The sequence below is a fragment of the Thalia democratica genome, chromosome 2 (assembly GCF_965202585.1).
Source record: "Thalia democratica chromosome 2, ktThaDemo2.hap1.1, whole genome shotgun sequence".
Classification (NCBI taxonomy): Eukaryota; Metazoa; Chordata; class Thaliacea; order Salpida; family Salpidae; genus Thalia; species Thalia democratica.
The window spans coordinates 25,011,376-25,032,310 of NC_139166.1; the positions used below are offsets into that span (position 1 = coordinate 25,011,376).

Consider the following 20,935-nt stretch of genomic DNA (forward strand, 5'->3'; position numbering starts at 1 on the left):
TTGGAACACTTAACTTTACACTTAAAGTAGTAAGTCATGGTTGGCTTAATATTACAAAGGTTGTTGTTTGTCCTACTAAATAAAATGCTAATTATTTTCATCATAGTTTTACATTTTCCATCAAGTTTAATAATTTTATTTTATTTTAAATTGTAAATAAATGAGCGTTGATTGTTGCTAAAATTCAAAGTTTTTTGAACATAATAAAAAAACACTCAATCCCAAGCATAACAACATAACAAACGACAAAACCAGTTTTAGTCTACCGGAGGCTTGTGGTCTGATGATCAAATTGGTATAGTCAACCCTTTTGTTAAGCTTGAGCTTGTCTTACGGCATACTTAAGCCCAGGCTTCTGCTCTGCTGACTTTCATCAGTTTTTGTCGAAACATAACAAAGGAGTAAATTTAATGCTTGTAAATAAGATTGATCTATTGTTTAAAAAACCTTTCAGTTATCATGATACTGACCAACTATTTAATTTAACTCTTGTGTGCTATAAACTGAAATTATTTTTTTATCAGAAATAAGTTTAAATTAAAATTAGAAAAAATAAATTAAAAATAAGCAGTAATTACCTAGGATGATGTCACACCAATATCAAGCTGAATTTATATTATATTCAAAGTCTTTTTAAGCATAATTTAAGGCTGAAAATTTACTTTTTATATATACATAGATAATATTAAGCTTATTTATCATAAACTAATAAAACTTAAATAGTCAATTGCTCTTATTATACAATAAAAAGCGATTACATCAATACAATAATTTATATCAATTACAATATTGTAAAATAAAATCGATTAAATAGTTTAGTTTATTATAATTAAATTTAATTCTTACTATGTATTTATATAGCTTGTTTAAAACAATGATTCTATTAAATTAAACATATTAGGCTTTAAACATTGATTTTTAGTCTAAAATTATTGTTAAAAAAGATTAAATATGAATATGATATAATTTCAGTCTGATACTGGTTCAACATCATCCTAGGTAATTAAATATAATATAAATATAATAATTTTTATTAATTATAATATAACTTGGTTATTTACAAAGTAAACATTTAATTTGTTAATAAAATTTTTTAACCAAAATAAAATTGTAATCCACTCATTTTTTTGATGTGGTCCACTATTACTTTATTTATTTTATATAGAGTATATCAAAAAAAAGTTGAACGCAACTTGATTGATTAAAACATAATTTAATTATATGAACCTGTATTGAAAGTTGATTTGTGACATAGTTAAATGTTTCAACGAATTTTAATGATAAAATTAATTATAAAACTGTAAAATTATTTAAAATAGAAACAAAAATATATTTTATGTGAAATAGTGTTAATTCTCATCAATTGTATTTAAGTTTTTCAGAAAATAATAAAATATTCAATTTAATATTTAATGATACAATACAAGCCAAATTTCAAAACAATTTTGTAGTTCAAAAATAAGTTCTACTCACTGGAAACAGTGGTTTTTTTTTTGAAAACAGTGATCTAATGAACTTTCTATGTACAGTGCACAACAAAATTCAAAAGCAAAATAGCTTAGACATATTTGATTAAATAAAAATTATGTATATATAACCTAGTTTTGGAAAGTGAGATTAAAAGCTAGCAACAAAAATAGTTCAGAAGACAAATATTTTGTTTTCTGAAAGCACTTATATTTTAATGTTTACAACTTTATTGATTTTTTTAGTACTTATAATAAGTTGATAGGCCTGAGTTTATAAGTTTAAGTATTTTTTTTACGTTTTAAATAAATTATTTATTTATACATACTGAGTTGTATACCATACTTTTTTTTTCTATGGTATGTTTTTTTTCTTTTTCTTCTAAATTTAGAAGAAAAAACCAAGTTTTAATTATAAAGTATTTTTATTATAACTCAAAATAGTTGAAGTAATTAGATATGTAACTGAATGACCAAAAGGTCTTTCTACACATCAGGTCCTTTGACCTTTAATTTCTAGTTTAAAGTTCAATTGAGTTCAAGTATTTTTTTACTAATTTTAAGCTTAGTGTAAATTTGTGATGTGATTTGACTGTATTAGTCTTACAATTTATTACAAAATATATTTTAATTTTTTTTTGTATTAATCTTTAACTTAAAAAACCCACAGCATATTTTTCCTCTATAATTAGTTTTGTAAATAGTAGCATAACAAACAAATTTTACTATATTATGATATATTTTAAATAAAATACTATCATTTTTACTTAAGACTTATAAAGCAGAACTTTAAATAATTGTTTAGAACAGTATTGATAAAGTACTATACATTTAATTTTCAACAAAAGTATTTATACTAACTATGTATTTATAGATAGATAATGTTATATAAATATGTATCTTCAGTTTTAAATGACCAACTTGGAAAGTATGTTGAAAACCTCAATGCTGAACAACTTACTATTGCTGTTTTACAAGGTTAAATTTGTTATAAGTTTGATGTTCTTGATGATTTTTTGTATAAAAATATCATGTTATAAATACCACTAATAACTAGTTACTCTCTCATTTAGTTTTAGTTTATGTACTTAGTTTTTTTAAGTATTAATATATACACTTTTAAATCAGCATTGTCAGAGTTCTAAAAATATTAAATGTGGGGATGGGTCAAATATGTATAAAGACATCTTTGAACAAAGGGACAGTTTTGCACAAAGAAACTTTTGCACAAAGGGTTAATTTTGCACAAGGGACAATTTTCCCTGAGAATGAAATAAAATAATTAGAAAAATAAAATAAATAAATAGAAAATTACTGATTAATAAAATAAAATGAATAAGGGTTAGAGGTAAAAAAAGAAATAAATGTGTGAGATTTCAGCAAGCTATGGTCAGATCTGGAGGGATCAGACATTAGGATCCGGTAGACCTTTACTTAAAATGTTATGCTTTAGTAATTATGTGGCAACTTTCTTATAGAAGTCAGGCAACTTTGCTTTAAAAATTAGTTTGACTTTGAAATTATTGTTTAGTCACCAGAGAATATTCTTAGTAGTACAATGCTTCCTCAGTTATCTGGCTTTTTGTAATTTTGGCTGGATAAACCTTTAGCCGGATAACTACAAACATTGTATTTTTTGCTAATAAATATTTTATATTATGCAATGCATACAAAAAAACAAACACTAAATTTTCAGTTTGTTTATCTTTTTTTCATTATTTTCAACAATATAAACAATATATTAAAACATTCAAAGAATAAAAGAAACAATACTTTAATGAAGATATAAATTAATTTAACAAAAAGAAACTCAGAAAAGTTTTCAAATGAACAATAAAAACCTTTTTAATTTACTGAGCACGAAAATTATGAATTATAACATTAAGTTTGAGAAAATTTTAGAACTGAGATGTAACTGTAAACTGCTTGCTTAGTTATAAAAGTTGAATTAATCGTGTACTTATAGTAAAACATTGATTTTAACAAGTTTAGAAATTTTGCTACAAAACAATGTTTCACTTGTTAAAACAATTTAAGCAAGATCTTCAGCTGTTAATAATATTTTATCTAATACAAACTATTGAGTTTAATGTTACAGATGTTCTTGTGCTAAAACTTTATTTCGACTAACGGCGTTTCACTGCTCTCAAATAAATTTAAGAACAGATCTACGGAGTCTATAAAATGTTAACACACATTAGAAAAAAAGCAGAAAAAAGCATGTATAATTATTTATAGTGTTTATCTAGGTAGTAACTATAAATGGACTTTATGGTTTAAAAACAAAGTTTGGGATAAAAGCGTAAAATTATAAAATTGTCTACAAAAAAAACAAATTTAATAAAAGTAGGCACCAACCTCAAAAAGCTCTAAGAATAGGCAAATTTTAAAAATGAAAATTAAATTGAGTTGTGCAGAAATGTTACGTCATAGTAATTTTAACAAATTATTCAATAATTTATACAGCTTGAAAACATGAAGTATTAAACTTGCAAGAATATGTAAGTTTTGTGAAATAAATTAGTACATAAATAGACAGAGTTATTTAAAGTAGAATCGTCGGTTATGGGGACAGATATTCGATAAATCTTGCCGCTTATTCAGAAGTAGGTCTTTATCTTCTGCTGCAATTACTGCTCTTTCTGTATTGCAAGTTGGGCAAATTCTACTTACTCCGTTGGATGTATGTTTTATCTTTGAAACAATACTCCACTCCATGTTTGGCCTTTTACCGTACCTGTGAAAAAAGCTCCAGACATAATCCGATAAACGCGTGCTTTGTTTTTTATTTATATTTTTAAAAGTATGTTTATGATTAGCATATCTATCCTTGAAACTACCTGCTGTACTTCCGATATAAATTTTATCTGGGCCCTTACTTTCAACTTTAACTTTATAAATTACATTTTTAATTAAGCAATTACCTTTTAATGGGCAGTTATCTTTGTTTAATTTACGGCAATTACATGTTTTAGGCATATTACTTAACTTATTACTATTAGGGTTTAATGTTATAAATATTATTCTTCAAACTTTTATTGTAATCTTATAACTCATATAAGTATACAAAAACATTGATTTTAACTGAATTAAATAAATCTACTTCTTGACCAAAATCGGCCGGATAAGTGAGGAGGCACTGTACTTTCAACAATGTTGAATTAAAAAAAAAATCAAATAACATATAAAAAGTTGTTTTTGTTTTTGTTGCAATTATTAAGTTAAGGTTTTTCAGTTCAGACTGCTAATTTAAATAATACAATGAAATTTATGGCCACCTTTTATGAATTAATATTGTTTTTATAGAGTTGTAGATGTTTAAAGTATCTAGATCACTTACCATTAATTTATTTAATATGTAAAAGCATACATATATGTTAAAATCAGGACTATTTTTTAAAAGAGTGCTAGATAAATGTGGTTGTGAAAGTAATTTAACTTTAATAGATTCTAATTTAGTTCAATCAAAATGTGCTATCTATTTCGTTATTTGTAATAGTATAAGTATGTGTAATTAGAAATGCATCTGTAAATTCAACAATGTGTTTTAAAATAATTTAGATAGTTGTTTTTACAGGGTCAGCTGAACTAGAAAATTTAAAATTAAAGAAAACAATTCTAGATGATTTAGGAGTACCAAGCTTAGAGTTAAAGTATGGATCCATAGGAAAAGTTGCATTGAGAATTCCCAGCTTCTATCACTTTAAGTACATTTTTTTTAATTAAATGATATATAGCTTATTGACTTTATAGGGTGTTTATACTCATCAAACAAGTTAAAGTTCCATTTAGTAATTTTATTATTTTGTTTCAGTGAGCCATGGTTAATCGAAATAAGTAGAGTTTATATAATACTGGGAACCAAGGATCCCAAACAGTTTGACTCAGAAGCATATGGAGCTTATCTTGCAAAAATGTAAAGTTTTCATTTTATTCAGAGTTTTTTTTGTTTGGTTTACGTATAAACTTTTTCCTTTACAATTTGAATAAACAATTCTATCTAGGTTGCTATAAATTATTGCTTTAAATTAGTTCTCGTTTCAGACAGCAACTATTTTTTATGTTTGATTAAAAGTAAAATTCAGTATTTGCATATATATAATCATCTATAAAACTTAGATAAGTACCTTTAATAAAGTTGTTTAAACTTTTTTTGATTATTAACAGGAAAACTGAAACTTTAAAACAACTTGAAGACAAATGGTTTACAGATTTCACAAGCATGAAAAATTCAAATGACAAAAACGTCAACTCATACACGACTAGCATACTTACTAAAATATTGAATAACTTACAAGTAATATTTGTTTATGATTTTTGTTCATGTAAGTATTTTTAGAATAGGTTAAAGTGGAAGTATGGCATTTTTATTGCTTTATTTTATTTTTTCATTTATCACAGATAAAATTTTTTGATCTTCATGTGAGATACGAAGATGATAAAACTTTTAGCGATCCTTTTGCATGTGGAATTCACCTTAAAATTCTCTCATCTGTTACAACTAATAGTAAATGGGTAAGTATTTGTTGAAAAACAGTTTTTATTTACAAACTTAAATTGCTAAAGTTTTAAGACTTAAATTTTAGTGGTGTCATAAAAAATTCAACTAAAACTATGCTATAAACATGTTGATTTTTTTAATTATTTTTAATCGAATTTAATCTATAATTCAGTAAAAAGTACTGTTTTATTTAGCTTTAGTTCAAATGTTTATGTGTTGTTTAATTATTTATGTCATATTATTAAGTATTTTTACCTAACGGTTTATTTTTTTAAATTCCCTGTTAATCAATCTTAAAATTTTAGACTTTAAAAAAAATTATTTTAAATCAATTACTATCAGTGAACAATTGTATAAAAAAGAAGTTTAACACCTTTTTGCAGGAAAAAATTGTTTACTAATTTATTTCTCATGATCTTTTTTACATGAATTAAAACAGGAGAAAACAATAGTGTCTGGGAACGATAGGAAAAACAAACGAAAATTTAAACTTCTTAGTTTAGAACAACTATCAGTTTACTGGAAAGATAACACAAAAATGTTTGGTTCTTTGGATGAAATTGAGCTTGTTGTAAGTTATTTATTGAGAAATTCCAACAATTTTTAATGTATTATGCTTGAATGTAAAAAGAGTTTTGAACTAAAGTCAGTTATATTTTTGTCTTGTTATAAAAAGGCATTGTAATTAAAAAAAAGAATTATAAGTGCATTATTGAAAGTTTAAGTTCTTCATAAGTGTTTAGTTCTTTAAACTCAGTCATGCATTAAAAACATACTACCAAGCAGTATTAAGTTTGCAAGCGAACGTCAACAACAACAGGATCACATGAAGGAGATGAATTCGATAACAAGGGACGAGATGCAAGACTCCTACCTGCTCGAACCGACCTCCGCGTACGCCAAATTCACCCAGGATTGCAGGAGCAACCCTATCACCCACCACAGCCAGCCTCGCTTTCAAGTTTGCTCGTTTTTTAAAATCTGCGTTGTTTGTTGCTATCAAACGCTTTCTATTTATGTTTCAAGAGAACGTTAAAGCTAGATTTTTAAATTTTGTTTGACACTTTGGAAAGAAGTAACAAATTAGTTTGCTTAGTTATTTAAAGTTTTGTTGATTGTTGAAAACTTTTAAGGAGAAAAATGTTAAAGAGTTACTGAATATATTTTAAACTGTTTTCTTCTTGTTAGGTAAGTATTTCACGGGTATTTGAATAACACTAACTTGTTATTGTTACAGGTAGATTTTGAAGTGATGAAAATACCATTTTCACTGAGTAGAATGCAGTACCACCAAATGCTAGCTTACTTGCCAATTATTAAACAGTGGAGTTATAAATTGTCAACCAACTTGCCTAAAAAACCCACTTGCCCAAAGCTTAAAAAGTATGCTTTGTTTCAAACTTTTAAATTAAGTTTTTTAATCTTATTTTTTATGAAGTTTAAATCCTGTTTCCTGTCTTGATTTCTAATTTACATTTGTACTTTAACCAGCTTTTAGCTGTTTTAATTATTTTTCCAAGTTTTTATTCTAACCTAGCATCAAAATAAAAACTGTTATCGATATTTTAACTGCTGGTATAAAAATAAAAAAACTTATTTTTGAACACTTTTAAAACACAAACGTTAATTGAGGTTCACAATTTATTTAAGTTTTCTCATTACAGTGCCTCCAAGTGGTGGAAATGGGTAATTGAGACGAACTTGTGCTTTGTGAGAAACAAAAGCGAGCAAATAAACAAATCGGACGATCTGTTTAAGAGGGTGCGCTACCTCAACTATTATAAATCCTACCTTCAAATCCGCTACATCGATAAATCAAATGTTAGTATAAAATGCAAGATCGAATGTTTTTATTGTACTAAGGTTGTTTTAGTAGACGGACTTAAACGAGCTTGAAATTATTAAAAATCTACTCTGTAATCTTATATTCAAATTTATCTGTTGTTGTATATTAGTTAGCGTTAAAATTAATTTAGTTCTAGCTTTTTACAGAACTTGAAAAATGATAACAAACAGCATTATAATAGTCTTATAGTTATATTAATCTTTGATTTAAAAAAATACTTTTTTGAATATCATGAGTATTAGAAGTGTTTTTCAAGTAATAATCAGTTTTAAAAATTAAAATTCTGATTTTTTTTGTTTTAATAGTATTTTGAGAGGAGTCACCATAAACTGATTACTACAATTTTAATGAGTATTCAGTCTCCGCTTTGGACTAAAATAATCCCAACAGATACTTGGTCGGAAGATGTGAGAATTTCTTTTCCTTTTTTTCTGCTTTTCTCATGAATGTTTGCACACAGCTTATCGAGTGCTACATCTTGAATTATTCTTTCGAATTATTTTTTTTTCGTTTAGATTTTTGTTGAAATGTTAGTTTTATTTGCGGATGGTTTAAAATTCAACTTAAAATTGTCTAGTAGAAGTAATTGCGCAAAATATCGTCTTCATATACTTTTACAATACTTATTTGCTTCTTGAATTATTAAATATCTTGTTTTATAATTTTTTATATTATAAATTACGTTTTTTGTAGTATTTAATAGTTATTCTCAAGTTAAGTAACTCTATAACTTTAAAGCTAGTGTTGTTACTATTACGATTTGTTCTATTATGTTACTTATTGTAACTACATTCTGTCATCTACTGTTGCTTTCATTTCTTTAAGTATTTTAAATTCAAAAACTGGTTTTACTATTTTTTTTTCAAACTAACACAGGTTTTGAAGCTTTTGCAACTTATTTTATTAGTCTTGACTGTGTTAAAATTGAAAAATATTACTTTGATTCATAATTAATATATTTAAAAAACTTGTAGTCATTTCAAATTCAATAAACTAATTACTATCATAGGTTTTCTAAACTGTAAATTTTATTTCAGGTTTTGTACAAGTTTTATAATAATAAACAAAAGAAGTATTTTAGATTTTATATTTAATAATTAAAAAAAAAAATTTGTCCTTGTATAATATAGCCTTTAAAACTAACAACTATCTTTAAAATAATTAAATAGTAGTTATTGTTTCAGTATGAACACATAAAGGAAGTTTTAGAAGATTTTGAAGAAGGCATGAAACTAGAGGAAATAAAAACACTCCGACAAGTTGTACACGACTCTAGACTTTACAATCCTAAGCTTAAGGTTTTTTTATTGCAAGTCTTAGAACAACCATTTAAATTAATTGTTCAAGTTTTTTTTATTAAAAAATGACTGTATGCTTTTTAGGATTCTGTTAATTAAAGTTTACCCATAGCTTGATTCACTTTAATAGAACTACAATAAAATATTCAAGTAGTAACTGGTTATAATCTGTAACTTAAAATTTAAAGTTTATTTTTAGTATTGGGTTAATAAAGTTTTAAATATAAATACATATCATAGTTTAAAAATGTATAAGATTAGTATTTGTTGATATAAACTCTTATTTTTATGTTTAGTTGTAGTATTTTTTTTTTGTAAATAATAAATTTGATAATTTTTTTTTTCAATTAACGAGTTATATTTAAAAGACAAAGCTTTTATAAAGCTTTGTGTTCATTGTATTAGTCAGTATTTTATTTATACAATTTACAGTTCAAATTAGTGTAAGACTCAGAATTTATTTTGTTTTCATCTATTAAACTTTGTTTTGCAATAATTTCCAGGCAAAACAGCAACAACCGCCACCGAAGCAGTCTTCCTCGGTCGACGTGAGAACACCGCCTGAAGCCACCCAACGACAACCCGAAGAAAAACCCGAAACCCCGCAGAAAACGTGGCTGGGCGGGTTGACCTCGTGGATGCCTTCGTGGAAGCAGCAAGCGGCAGAGCGGCCGCCAGGTGTCAGCAGAACGCAGTCGCCGACTCCGTCCATCGGCTCGGATGACGAAATTGACGATGATTTGATGGATCAGCACGGTGTGTTTGTTTGTATAGCTGCTTTTAATTTTGTTATTTAAGTTTTAATTTTTTTTTATTAAGGCTATTTTAAAATATTAAATCACACACTTAGACAAATACATCATAAAAATGAAAAACTGAAATGTAAACAAAGTGTATCAAGCCTGCAAGCACTCTCACTAAACCTTATAATATGACATCACTACAGACGAAACGGAGCTGTTCAAGACGATAGAGAAGGAGCTGCTGGACTCGCAGGACGACGCGACGTTCCTGAAGAGGGACCAGCTGCTGCTGAGGGTCACCTTCAAGATGAACGAGGGGACGGTTGCCATCAGGGACGGCAGTGACGTCATCGCCGACCTGCAGTTCAAGCATGTCAAACTTTTCTGCGAAATGAGACCCAGGTTTGTGGTTTAAAAGTTTTCATCAATGACAAGGTTTACAAAGTCCTTCTTCATCAAAGCGTAAATAAGTTAACAAGTATAAAATTGTGTGTTAAAAAATATGCTTTTTATGAAAATTTATAAATTTGAAGTTAAATTAAATTATGTTTGTATTTTTGTTTTATGAACTTTCTGTGTTATTTTTATGTTTGTAATGTGTCTTTCAGTTTAAATGGCCTAGGTTTTTATGCCTGGGTCCGTCGTATTGACAATAAACTTGCAATAATAATAACGCAACTAAATAACGTTTTTATTTTTAAACTAAGAAGGCATCAGTTTCTTGCTTTGTGAAGAATTTGTTTAAATGTTATTAGGATATATTTGTACCAATTATTGTTTGTTCAGCTTAATATAATGCTGTTATTCTAAATATATTTCGGAGAAGCAAAGTTTTTATTACTTGTAAAAATACTTTTGAGTTGTCTACGTAAAATATTGTTTATGTTTTTATACCTGATTTAGGTAATATAATGTTTTTTAAAAGTGAAGACTTCATACTTAGTTTTAGACGATTGATAGTTAAATTGTATATTTTTTCAGGCACGAAACGTATATTGTACGAGGAAATCTAGGTAGCTTATTAATACATGATTTAAACAAAGAAAACAAATTGTTCCCAAGCATTGTTCAGCCTGCCAATACTGATGGACAGTACTCTCATTTGTCTGACAATTTTAGTTTTGTCCCTAACATTATAGTTAGTACTTTTTCAAGTTTCTTTAATTTACATATATTAATTGGGTGTCTTTAAAGTCAAATGTATGTTTTTCAGCTCCTGAATAGTTTTAAATATAGTTTTACGGTCTATTGTGCGAAAAAAAGTAAATAAGAACCTAACTTATTGTATAAGTATTATGGCTGCTTACAACTACTTTATTTTATCATGCCTAAATTTCGTAGCATATTTAGCTTTACTTAGTCTTATAGATTTTTGTTCCACCAAACAGAGAAACGAGCATGGGGAGAGATGCTTGTTCAAGTTTTCATACAAGAAGCTGCCGACTACAAACGCCAACAACTGCATTGCTCACAAACTCAACGTGGAAATGGCTCCCTTGTCCCTGACTTTCATACCCGGCCTCGTTGACAGGCTGAAGCTGTTCTTCTCCGTGCACGGTTTTTTACTTTTCCTGAGAGCATTGATTTTTGAAATTGTCTTCTTGATACTGGCTTTAAAACTATCGACAGAAGTTTTAAAATTAGTGTATAATTTGTTTTGTCGTTTTTTTACAAATTAGAATTCATCTACTTGTAACTTCAATAAGAATTTTTGTATGTATAACTCCATAGTATAAGAAATGTTTTAGAATAATTTAAACAATTTAAATATTCAGACGGACTAGTTGAAATTGACGAGCAGGTAGTGACGTCACTGGCACAGGAGAAGTACGAAAAATGGATGCAACAGTACCAGCATGAAATAAAAAGAGCAATTGATAGAGCGTTGAAGGGAGAAAATGAAGACATCAGAACAGTTTGTGAAAAAATTGTTAAACTATGTTATGTGTCAAAAAAAACCTTTAAATATGTTGTCTTCCATTACGCTATATGCTTAACTTTATTTTTATTTATCATAAATAAAAACTTAAACTATTTTTTTATTGTAAATACAGCTAATTTACTAGTTACTTTAACAACTCTTAATAAATAGTCTCAGGAAATAGTTATAAATTTAACTTTATATTTACCTTAAAAATTATAGATAGTGAAAGAGTGTTTCAAGATATAAGTTTAATAATAAATTGATTTAATCAGAAGAAAGAGGAACAGTGGGCAATTTCTTTGGACATATTCGCGCCAGTCATAATGATACCAGAAAATTACTCGGATAAAAACGGTGCTTGCGTTGTACTTAATCTCGGCCACATGACTTTCAACAACTTTAAAAAGGGTGAGTCAATACTAAACACACTATATGTATAAGCAAGAAGTTTTTGCGTAGGTTAAGTAAATAGATTTTTTAATTTGTAAAATGTATTATTGATCTGTTAAACTTATAGAGTTTTCTAAAAACGCCTTTTTATTTAAAAATAGTACTCTAATTAAAACTTTTCGATTTCAAGAAAAGTGTTTTTTTGACTTTAATCACGTTAAAGCGTATAAAAAATGTTTTCTTTTGTCGATATTACAATGTTTGTTATTGCAGGTTATCGAAAATCACCGCTGGCTATTGAAAGTCCTCCGCTGAACTACAAAACTATCAAGCAAATTTACGAGGAAGATTCGGAGGACGACGACTTCAAAACTCCGCTGGACACTCCTCCGAAAAGTGGAGAAATTACACCTCCCCTACCGCAGGTTTGAACAATTGTTTTAAGGCTTCTAATGTTTACAGGTTGGAAATCATGTTATGTTTGTCGAATACTTTTTCTTAATGTTTGTTTATTTATTTAACAAGTAAAAGTTTTTTAAAAATCAGACATATAGAAATTATATATTAGAAAAATATTCGAATATAACTAATTGTTTGAAATCTCGTTTTAAGTACTGCAATAGAAATACACTTTTTTTAACTAAAAATTAGTTTTTGATATGAATCTACCTTTAAAATAAAACTTCAATAAATTTAACAGACTTCCACCCCGCCAGCGGAATCCGTGCCTCTGCTTACGATCGATGAAAGCATCGGTGCGAAGGAAAGTGAAGATTTTTTCACCGAAGACGCTATCAGGGACAAAATGTACGAAAAGTACCATCTGAGGTTCGCAGAGCTGCAGGTAGAAAATTTAACATTTTGCAAACGTTTATGTGTCTAGCTTATGTAAAATGATACTTTTAATACATGCAAATGTTTCACTAAGTAGGTTTGTACAAGCAAGTTTTGATATTTTTACTAATTCATGTTCAACCTGTAGGTAACTGTGGTGCCGAGCTGCGATAAGCTGGACGAGGCGACGTCGAACAGCAACTACAACCTGATAGAGAGGTTCAACGTGGAGTTTCAGCTGGACAGAAGGCTCCTGCCCACAAGCGACCCCTCCTACCCCAACCTCAACGTGTTTGCAAACCTGCCGCACTTGATTGTGCACATTGGCAAGGAAAAAGTTTGTGTTTGTTTGTTACTGTTGTGGGCTTTTTAATATAAGAAAATGTTTTTTATTTTAAATAAAGCCAACCGTTAAACAAGTGTTTCTGTAATACTAGAGACCAGTGGCGTAGCGTGGTATTTTGGTCAAGGGGTGCGCAAATTTTTTTCTCAAAAAATCCCCTAAATTAAAACTTTTGGACCGCAAATTTTTCGGGGTCAGTTTTCTCGTAAATTTAAATAATTACTAAAAAACTATCTCCTACTTCATTTTTCAAGCAATATTCTTCAAATTTTAGAAAATGTTCCTTAAATTACAAAAAAAAAATTACATTTGAATTTAGATAATTATAATAAATAAAAATTTTATTAAAAAAAAAAAAATACTACAAATTTTTAAATTCACAAGTAATGTTTTTTCTTATTGTATAAAGATTAAACTGTTAAAGTTTGAAGAAGATTGCTTGTAAAATGTAGGAGTAGATAGATTTTAAAAAAACTAGCCTTTTTTCGCTGTTTTAGTCTTTCCTTCCCATAGGGAACCTATTATGCGGCCCGAATTTGACTGGACATATCTCAAAAAATAATTCGAATTTTCAAAACAACAAAAATGCATCTTAAAGCTTCAAAAAAATCTATAAAATAAGATCAACTTCATAAAACATGGCTTACCCCCCACCCCCTATGGCCTTAAACTACAAATAAATAGTCAACTAAGTATAACAATTAAAACCTCAAAACATTTTTCTCTGTGCAATTTCTAAATAATGTTCAATATCTATTTTATATCAACAACAAAGGATTGTATTAAACTCAAAATAACTCATACTTTTAGTTTGTTGCAGCTTTTAATATACTATTTTTATCTTTTATATAAAAATGTTAAATCTTCAGTATTAAAATTGAAAGTTTTAAATCTTTAAATTTTTTGAAGAAGAAATCTAATAAGCTAGTTTTTTTTTAGCTTCTACATTTTTACTTATATTACAATATAAAACTGTAAAAATAAATTTTAACAAATGAAGAAAATCTGAAATATAAACAAAATTAAAAATAAAAATTTCATACCACTTGAACTGCAGTCTTTAGTAATAGCAATATCTGGTGTTGGTCTGCTATTTTTCAATTAAAGCTTTTGAACTTCAGATAATTTTCCTATCTGACATATTTTTAGACTTGCAACATTCCATACAATATTACTTTGCATATTTTTTTAAATAATAATCTAAAAATTAATGAAAACAAATGTTTACTTTTCTTTAATATTATAAAACATATTTTACAAAAAAAAAAAACAAAAAACAATTTACTTGGAAGATATCAGGATTGCCTTGCCACTCTTTGAGTCAAAATATCTGTCCTGAGTTAGTTTTAAAATGTCATATGTCATCATAGGCATTTAAATTCTTTAAAAATTTTTTATTGTTTTTAAACTAAATCAGTTTAACAATAAGTCACTAAATCTACCCAAAAACATATCTATCCTTAGTCAGCCTTAGCTTAAAAATACTTAAAACATTCTGAGTTATCCTGATTTTTACTCAGTCATACTAAAGTTTTCCAAAACTTCATAAAATCCTGAGTTATCCTGAGTGTATGAAAAGATTTTACTAAAAAATAATTCTGATACAAAACAAAATGTTTAAAAGATAAATTTTTAAGGTCAATTTTTCAAAACTTTTAAAAGTTCACAAGAGTTATAACTTTTCACTTATCTTAAAATCTGTTTTTCTAAGATCTTTAGGGAATAGCATTTTTAAACACTACAAACAGTTAGTAGAAAGAAATTTTTTTAAATACCATTTAAAATTTGATTTAAAACTGAATAAATTTAAATTTTAAATTTATCATCTATGTCTTTTAGACTAAAAATTGATTGTAAAAATTCTGTTTTACAAGTTGCTATAAATTTATTCATGATGTGACTAAAGAAATTTTAAAATAACTTGCTACAAAAATTGATTAATTTTTAAACTTTATGGCTGATAGAATAACAAAGTTTGATTTGTTTGTTATCTTAATAAAAAAAGAAACTACTTTTAATAAAAATTTTAAGTTTAGATAATTTAAACAATACTTTTTGTATAGTGAGATTAAAACTGTAATCACAGTATAAACTGTTTGTTTGATATTTGTTTTAATTTATTTTTTCTGCTTTTTTTTATTTTAAATTATGTTGTTAATGTTTTTTATTCTTCTTATCAACTTATTTTTATTTTATTAGCAGTTGTTTATTGCTATTTTTACTACAATTTGTTTAATCTTGAATCATTATCACTATAAAACAGGTTTAGCTCTATGGTTTGTTAACAAAATGTTAGCATTTGTCCTTGTAAAAAAATCTGTCATAAGGTTATACTACTGCGGTGCACTAACTAGTTGCGTACTGTTTGAGTCTAATTTCTTATGAAGTTAATGAAGTTATAAAAGGGTTGATCATGCCAATTCGATCATCAGACCACAAGTTTCGGTAGACTGAGACCGGTTTCGTCCTTATTAGGACTCATCAGTCAGTCACAACCGAAAAACTTGTAGTCATCAATCTACAAACGGTTTATCATGCTTTCGCATGAAGCAACCATTTGCTGGCAATGATTAGTGACGTCAGCATTGTCTTTGCCGTGCAACGTTTAAAACATTGTCCACTAGGCAAGACATCTGGTACGCTCGTTTTAGTACAATCAACAAAATCGGCAAAAGTCTGCAGAACAAGTCCGGACTTCCGTTTGCCGTGAGACAAGCTCAAATTTAACAAAAGGGTTGATCATGCCAATTCGATCATCAGACCACATCAGTCTCAGTCTACCGAAACTTGTGGTCTGATGATCGAATTGGCATGACCAACCCTTTTGTTAAATTTGAGCTTGTCTCACGGCAAACGGAAGTCCGGACTTGTTCTGCAGACTTTCGCCGATTTTGTTGATGAAGTTATAAAATTTTTCCTTATGGAGTTTTTCATCAACATCGGTGCGCATTTGCAATTACGCACCGAATCAGTATACTGGGTAATTTCCCTAACTTGTCACTAATTGGTATTCAAATTTCGTTTTACTTTTCGAATACTAGAAAAAAATAGTTGAAAAAAGGCAAATTAAGCAGAAGAAATAAACAATAAAGGATAAAGATATGCATTTTTTTTTACTTCTTTTTTTATTTTGGGTGGCACGCATGCGCCAGCGTCCCTCCCCACGCTACGCCCCTGGTAGAGACCATTTAGTTTTTGTGAAAACTGGCGTAGGTTGTTTCTAAATAACTGCGTAACTGTCAAATATTACTCACTATAGAGAAATGTTAATAGAATTCTAAGTTTTAAGTATATAATAATTTTTACCAGTTTTATCACTTAAAAATAAAAAAATATAAAGTGTAATATTTGATAATAATGTCACTTTTAATGTTAGGTAGAGTTATATTTAATAGTATTTAATGTTTAGTTCATTTATGAAACTCAATCTAAAAAAATATTTTCAACAAATCATGTCTATATATTGAATGCTACAAAATATATGTACAAGTTAATTTTCAATATGCAGATAAAAACAGTGGACAGATGCCTCTCACAATTTAATAAAAGCTCTAAAATGACCCCCGAATCCACCTTAGCCACGAATCAAAACGTTTCGAGCAAGTCTTCCACGCCGAAGAAAAATTCCGAAGTGATGATGTCTTCAGTGAACAAAGAGTCTAAATTGGTTGTGTGCGCCTTCCTAATAAACCAAGTGAGATATTTTACTGTGGTTAAAATCAAAGTTTTATTTAAATGAACTATCTAAATTCAAATACTGAAAATATATTTGCATTTTTATAAATAAAAAAATAAGATTAGTTAATTGTGTTAGTACTTGTCATTATTAAGCTTTTTAAATTGTAGTTCAATTGAAAAATCGACTTTAGAATTTGAAATATTTGTTTTATACTTTCTGCTGGTTGCTAACAGGTAAAATATGTTTTTATATATATAGTAATGATTAAAATAAATAAGTTGATAGTTGTAGGTCTTATTTTAATAATTATTAGGTTTCAATTATCCTTGAGGAAACCAAAGCTACTGACATCCTATGTGTTCTTGAAATTGGAACAATAAACTTTAAGTTGACTAAAAGACCTTGTGATCACATTATTAATTTGTCAATTTATAGGTAGATTTATTTAGTTTTACTAAAATTTTTTAAGTGTGTAATAAAATAAGGTTGAAGTTTTCTGAAAACATAAAAAAATTTATTAGTCAAAAAGTTCTGGTTATCTATTATTAATATCTTTTCAAAACCAATAATTAAATCGATATAATTTACACTGTTAATGCATTTAGAAATTAAATCAATAATTGCAAAGAACAACATCAAAAAATAACAAAAGTTAAGTTTTTCAACTACGAATCCTTAAAACATACTAAAATTTAAACCCTTTTTAACTTTATTTGTAAAAATAGAAAACATGGAGGTTTAACTTCAATTACTTAAAATAACTCTCCTGTTAAATTTACTAAAAAATCACCAGTTTGCTTTTGGTGGACATAATGCAAAAAATCGGATCTCATTTCGAGCTTTTACTTGCTTCACACAAGGGGATTTTTTTGGACGTTGGCAGTGGCAACATGATGGACAGTGGGCTCGTCAGTCCTGATTACCATTTCGACCAAGTACCACTGCCATCTCTTGGAAGCAACAATGGTTTGTTAATTGTCATTACTATAAAGTAGACCATTGTGTTTATGGTATAAATGATAAACATAAATATTGATGCAAGTGTAGTTTTCTGCTTAGATACTAAAAAGTATTATCTGAAGTTTTTTGTTCAAAAATAAATAAAATAAAGTTTGAAACCTAATGCTGAAGATTACTTACTAGAAAATAATTAAGTGTGAATTTTGAGCTTAATGACAATTTTGTTAAATTAATGTTATTTTATTGAGTGCGATTTCGCAGAGTCGGCGTCTTCGTCTTCTCGCCTACAAAAGACACGTTCGATCGACGGAGCGGTTATGACGTCACAGAAACAGGCGACGCGGAAAATACTGGACAACGTGGCCAGAAACTTGCAGAGGATCAGCCAGATCACGGAGAGGATAGCGAGAGCGAGAGACATGCCGCATCACGCGTATCAGTACAAAGATGAAGAATGCGACAAGGAAGGCGAAAAAGAAGATGGTGAAGACGATGTCAAGGTTTTGTTTTTCGAAGATTTCTTGTTCTTTTGATAAAATTTTTGTAATTTAAATGTTATGTTTAATATAATTAATTTTAAAAGTTTTTGATGATGTAGTTTTACATGTGTAGAATTCAGAATTGCTTATTCCTAAAACTTATTAGATGAATTAGGGATGCTCTAGATATATATTTTTATTCATAGTGGCTGTACTGAAAGCTGTTATATTAACATGCAAACATTAGGTTCTAATGTTCTATTAGTGTTTGTTTGAGCCTTTTAAATTATTTTTAGAATAGTTTACATACTTTTGTTACAACAACGAATAGATGTCCTAAGCAGAGTTTGTGATTTACAACTTCTTATAGGCGGAAACAGAAGAAGGAGACCTGATAAAGATCGAGATGAGTTTGGAGAACGGCACTTCCACGGTGCAGGCCGACTTCAACTCGCTCAACGTCATAATGAACTCGCGCAGCTGGACCACCATCCTCGACTTTCTCCACTGCCTCTCCAGCGACGTCAGCAAGCAATCGGCCGACAAGAACGCCGGAAACCAAACGGTCGCCACCGCGGCCCAAAACAACCAAGCCGACGTGCCGAACCAGAAGTTTTGCCTGGACGCCAGGTTCAAGAAGCTCAACATCTTGCTGCTGCGCCACGTCGAGGAGCCGTCTAGCGGACAGAAGATTGGCCGCAAGGTGGCCACCGTCACCATGAGCCAGACGCGCGTTTCTTTCGTGCAGGGATTGGACATGAAGTGCCAGGGGTGCATCAGCGGCTTGTCGCTGCACGACCTGACTACGCTGAACAAGGTCGACTGTGACGGCAGCGACGCCGACGACGTCAGCAGCGCTTTCGGCGACAAGGAGAAAGGCTGCCAGGTGATCAGCATCGGGGATTGTGATGACGGTGACGTCATAAAGGATTTTCAAGCCGACCAAGCAAACAACGCCGAGTCGAGCCATCTCAAGGCGCTCACATTCGATTTTGACCAGAGTAAGTTTCCTACAATCATTTGATAACATAAGTATTTGTCAAACTGAATCCATTCAGATCAACATATCATAAATTAACAGAAACATATTTTAGTTTAATAAAGAAAGAGTACTGTTTAAATTTTTTATTGTTTTATATTCCAGTTAGCTTGTTTCGCTAGGATCTTTATTAGCAAACGATCGACTTTAAATTTTCAATAGTTATAATTAGTTATATACTTATTAAAATGTTTTAATCAATTGTCAGAGAAAATCATAGATCGCGATGATTTGAGTCTCGTCAAGTCGGATTTGCAGATAAACACGGCCTCTGCAGTTTACATTCACTCGACCAGATTGATAAGCGAATTTCTCAGCCTCTCTGCTGAATTTCAAAATAGCAAGACTCAAATGTCCAGCACTGCCAGAAAGGTTGTAACTTAAGTTAATTATATAATTTTGATAAGACTTTTTAATTTGCTTTTGATTTCAAAGTTTGATATAAGTTTTTAATTCATATTGAACATTACTTGTATTCTTTAATTAATATTTTAAAAACTTTTTAGGCTTACAAAGAAATAGCACAGAGTGTTATGGACAAAGTTTCAGAGTACAGTTTTATTAAAAAAGACAGAACTTTATCAGAATCAAGTTTGTAAAGTATCTACCTGTTGTTTTTAAAATGTATAACATGCATAATGATCAATTTTGTTTGAATAGTTGTTCTTATTGAAATTTTCATCTTACTAACTATGAATTAAAAATAACTTAAAGATTTTACACTACAAAAAAAACTACAAGATAAAGAGTTTTGTTTATGTGCTTACTAACAATTTACCCGACAGTAAACAAGACAGAGGAAGACTTCAAAGATTTAAGCGAGTTGCAGGAAATTTCCGATATGAATACTTCTAATATTTTCAATTTGAAGCTTCAAATGGAAGCTCCAATCCTGGCATTTCCCAAATTTCCGGATAGCTTTGAGTTTCTCGTTGCCAATCTTGGAAAAATCACTTTCTTCAATGATCCAAACACTTTGTTAGTTGCTAATACTTGTGGTACTTTTTTTTAAAATAGTTTCAATCAAAACTTGTATGTACATTTGATAAAAAAAATATTGATCTAAATTGTGTTTACAGATTATATTATATGAAGTTGTCTAGGTTATTTTAATCATTGATAAATATTTAAACTTTATAACCTAGGTATTTTAAAGGGTTTTTAAGTTTCTGAAAATATCTTACTGAAATTTTTTAGCACTATTTTTGTTTTAAGTAGTTAAAGTCTGAAAATTTAAATTATAAAAATGTATTTTGACCCTTATAATTAAATTTTGCTGAATTTTACCTTTGCTGTGAGATATTTTTTTATAGTATACCGAACACTAGTTTTTAGACACCTGGTACAAACTTTAAAATATTCAATAAATACTTTATATTATAAAAAATAAAATAAATATTTATTTATTTATTTTTTTAAATTTGCTAAAAATT

The 20,935-nt window shown here is 28.6% G+C and overlaps 1 protein-coding gene across 1 annotated transcript in view; it reads left to right on the forward strand.

Annotated features, from left to right (window-relative positions):
- Positions 1–2,347: 2,347 nt before the first annotated feature.
- Positions 2,348–20,935, forward strand: part of LOC145830165 (intermembrane lipid transfer protein VPS13D-like) — a 53,271-nt gene continuing 34,683 nt past the window's right edge. Inside the window, exons 1-27 of the mRNA XM_082938061.1 lie at positions 2,348–2,444; positions 5,044–5,173; positions 5,281–5,382; positions 5,634–5,763; positions 5,868–5,981; positions 6,407–6,538; positions 6,788–6,928; positions 7,205–7,350; positions 7,632–7,788; positions 8,998–9,111; positions 9,615–9,867; positions 10,058–10,256; positions 10,836–10,992; positions 11,243–11,411; positions 11,630–11,769; positions 12,051–12,186; positions 12,442–12,593; positions 12,869–13,012; positions 13,151–13,339; positions 16,854–17,039; positions 17,338–17,459; positions 17,818–17,990; positions 18,246–18,484; positions 18,834–19,464; positions 19,711–19,874; positions 20,009–20,093; positions 20,288–20,480. Of these exons, the coding sequence (XP_082794187.1) occupies positions 2,348–2,444; positions 5,044–5,173; positions 5,281–5,382; positions 5,634–5,763; positions 5,868–5,981; positions 6,407–6,538; positions 6,788–6,928; positions 7,205–7,350; positions 7,632–7,788; positions 8,998–9,111; positions 9,615–9,867; positions 10,058–10,256; positions 10,836–10,992; positions 11,243–11,411; positions 11,630–11,769; positions 12,051–12,186; positions 12,442–12,593; positions 12,869–13,012; positions 13,151–13,339; positions 16,854–17,039; positions 17,338–17,459; positions 17,818–17,990; positions 18,246–18,484; positions 18,834–19,464; positions 19,711–19,874; positions 20,009–20,093; positions 20,288–20,480 (4,595 nt within the window). The remainder of the gene's footprint in view (positions 2,445–5,043; positions 5,174–5,280; positions 5,383–5,633; positions 5,764–5,867; positions 5,982–6,406; positions 6,539–6,787; positions 6,929–7,204; positions 7,351–7,631; positions 7,789–8,997; positions 9,112–9,614; positions 9,868–10,057; positions 10,257–10,835; positions 10,993–11,242; positions 11,412–11,629; positions 11,770–12,050; positions 12,187–12,441; positions 12,594–12,868; positions 13,013–13,150; positions 13,340–16,853; positions 17,040–17,337; positions 17,460–17,817; positions 17,991–18,245; positions 18,485–18,833; positions 19,465–19,710; positions 19,875–20,008; positions 20,094–20,287; positions 20,481–20,935) is intronic.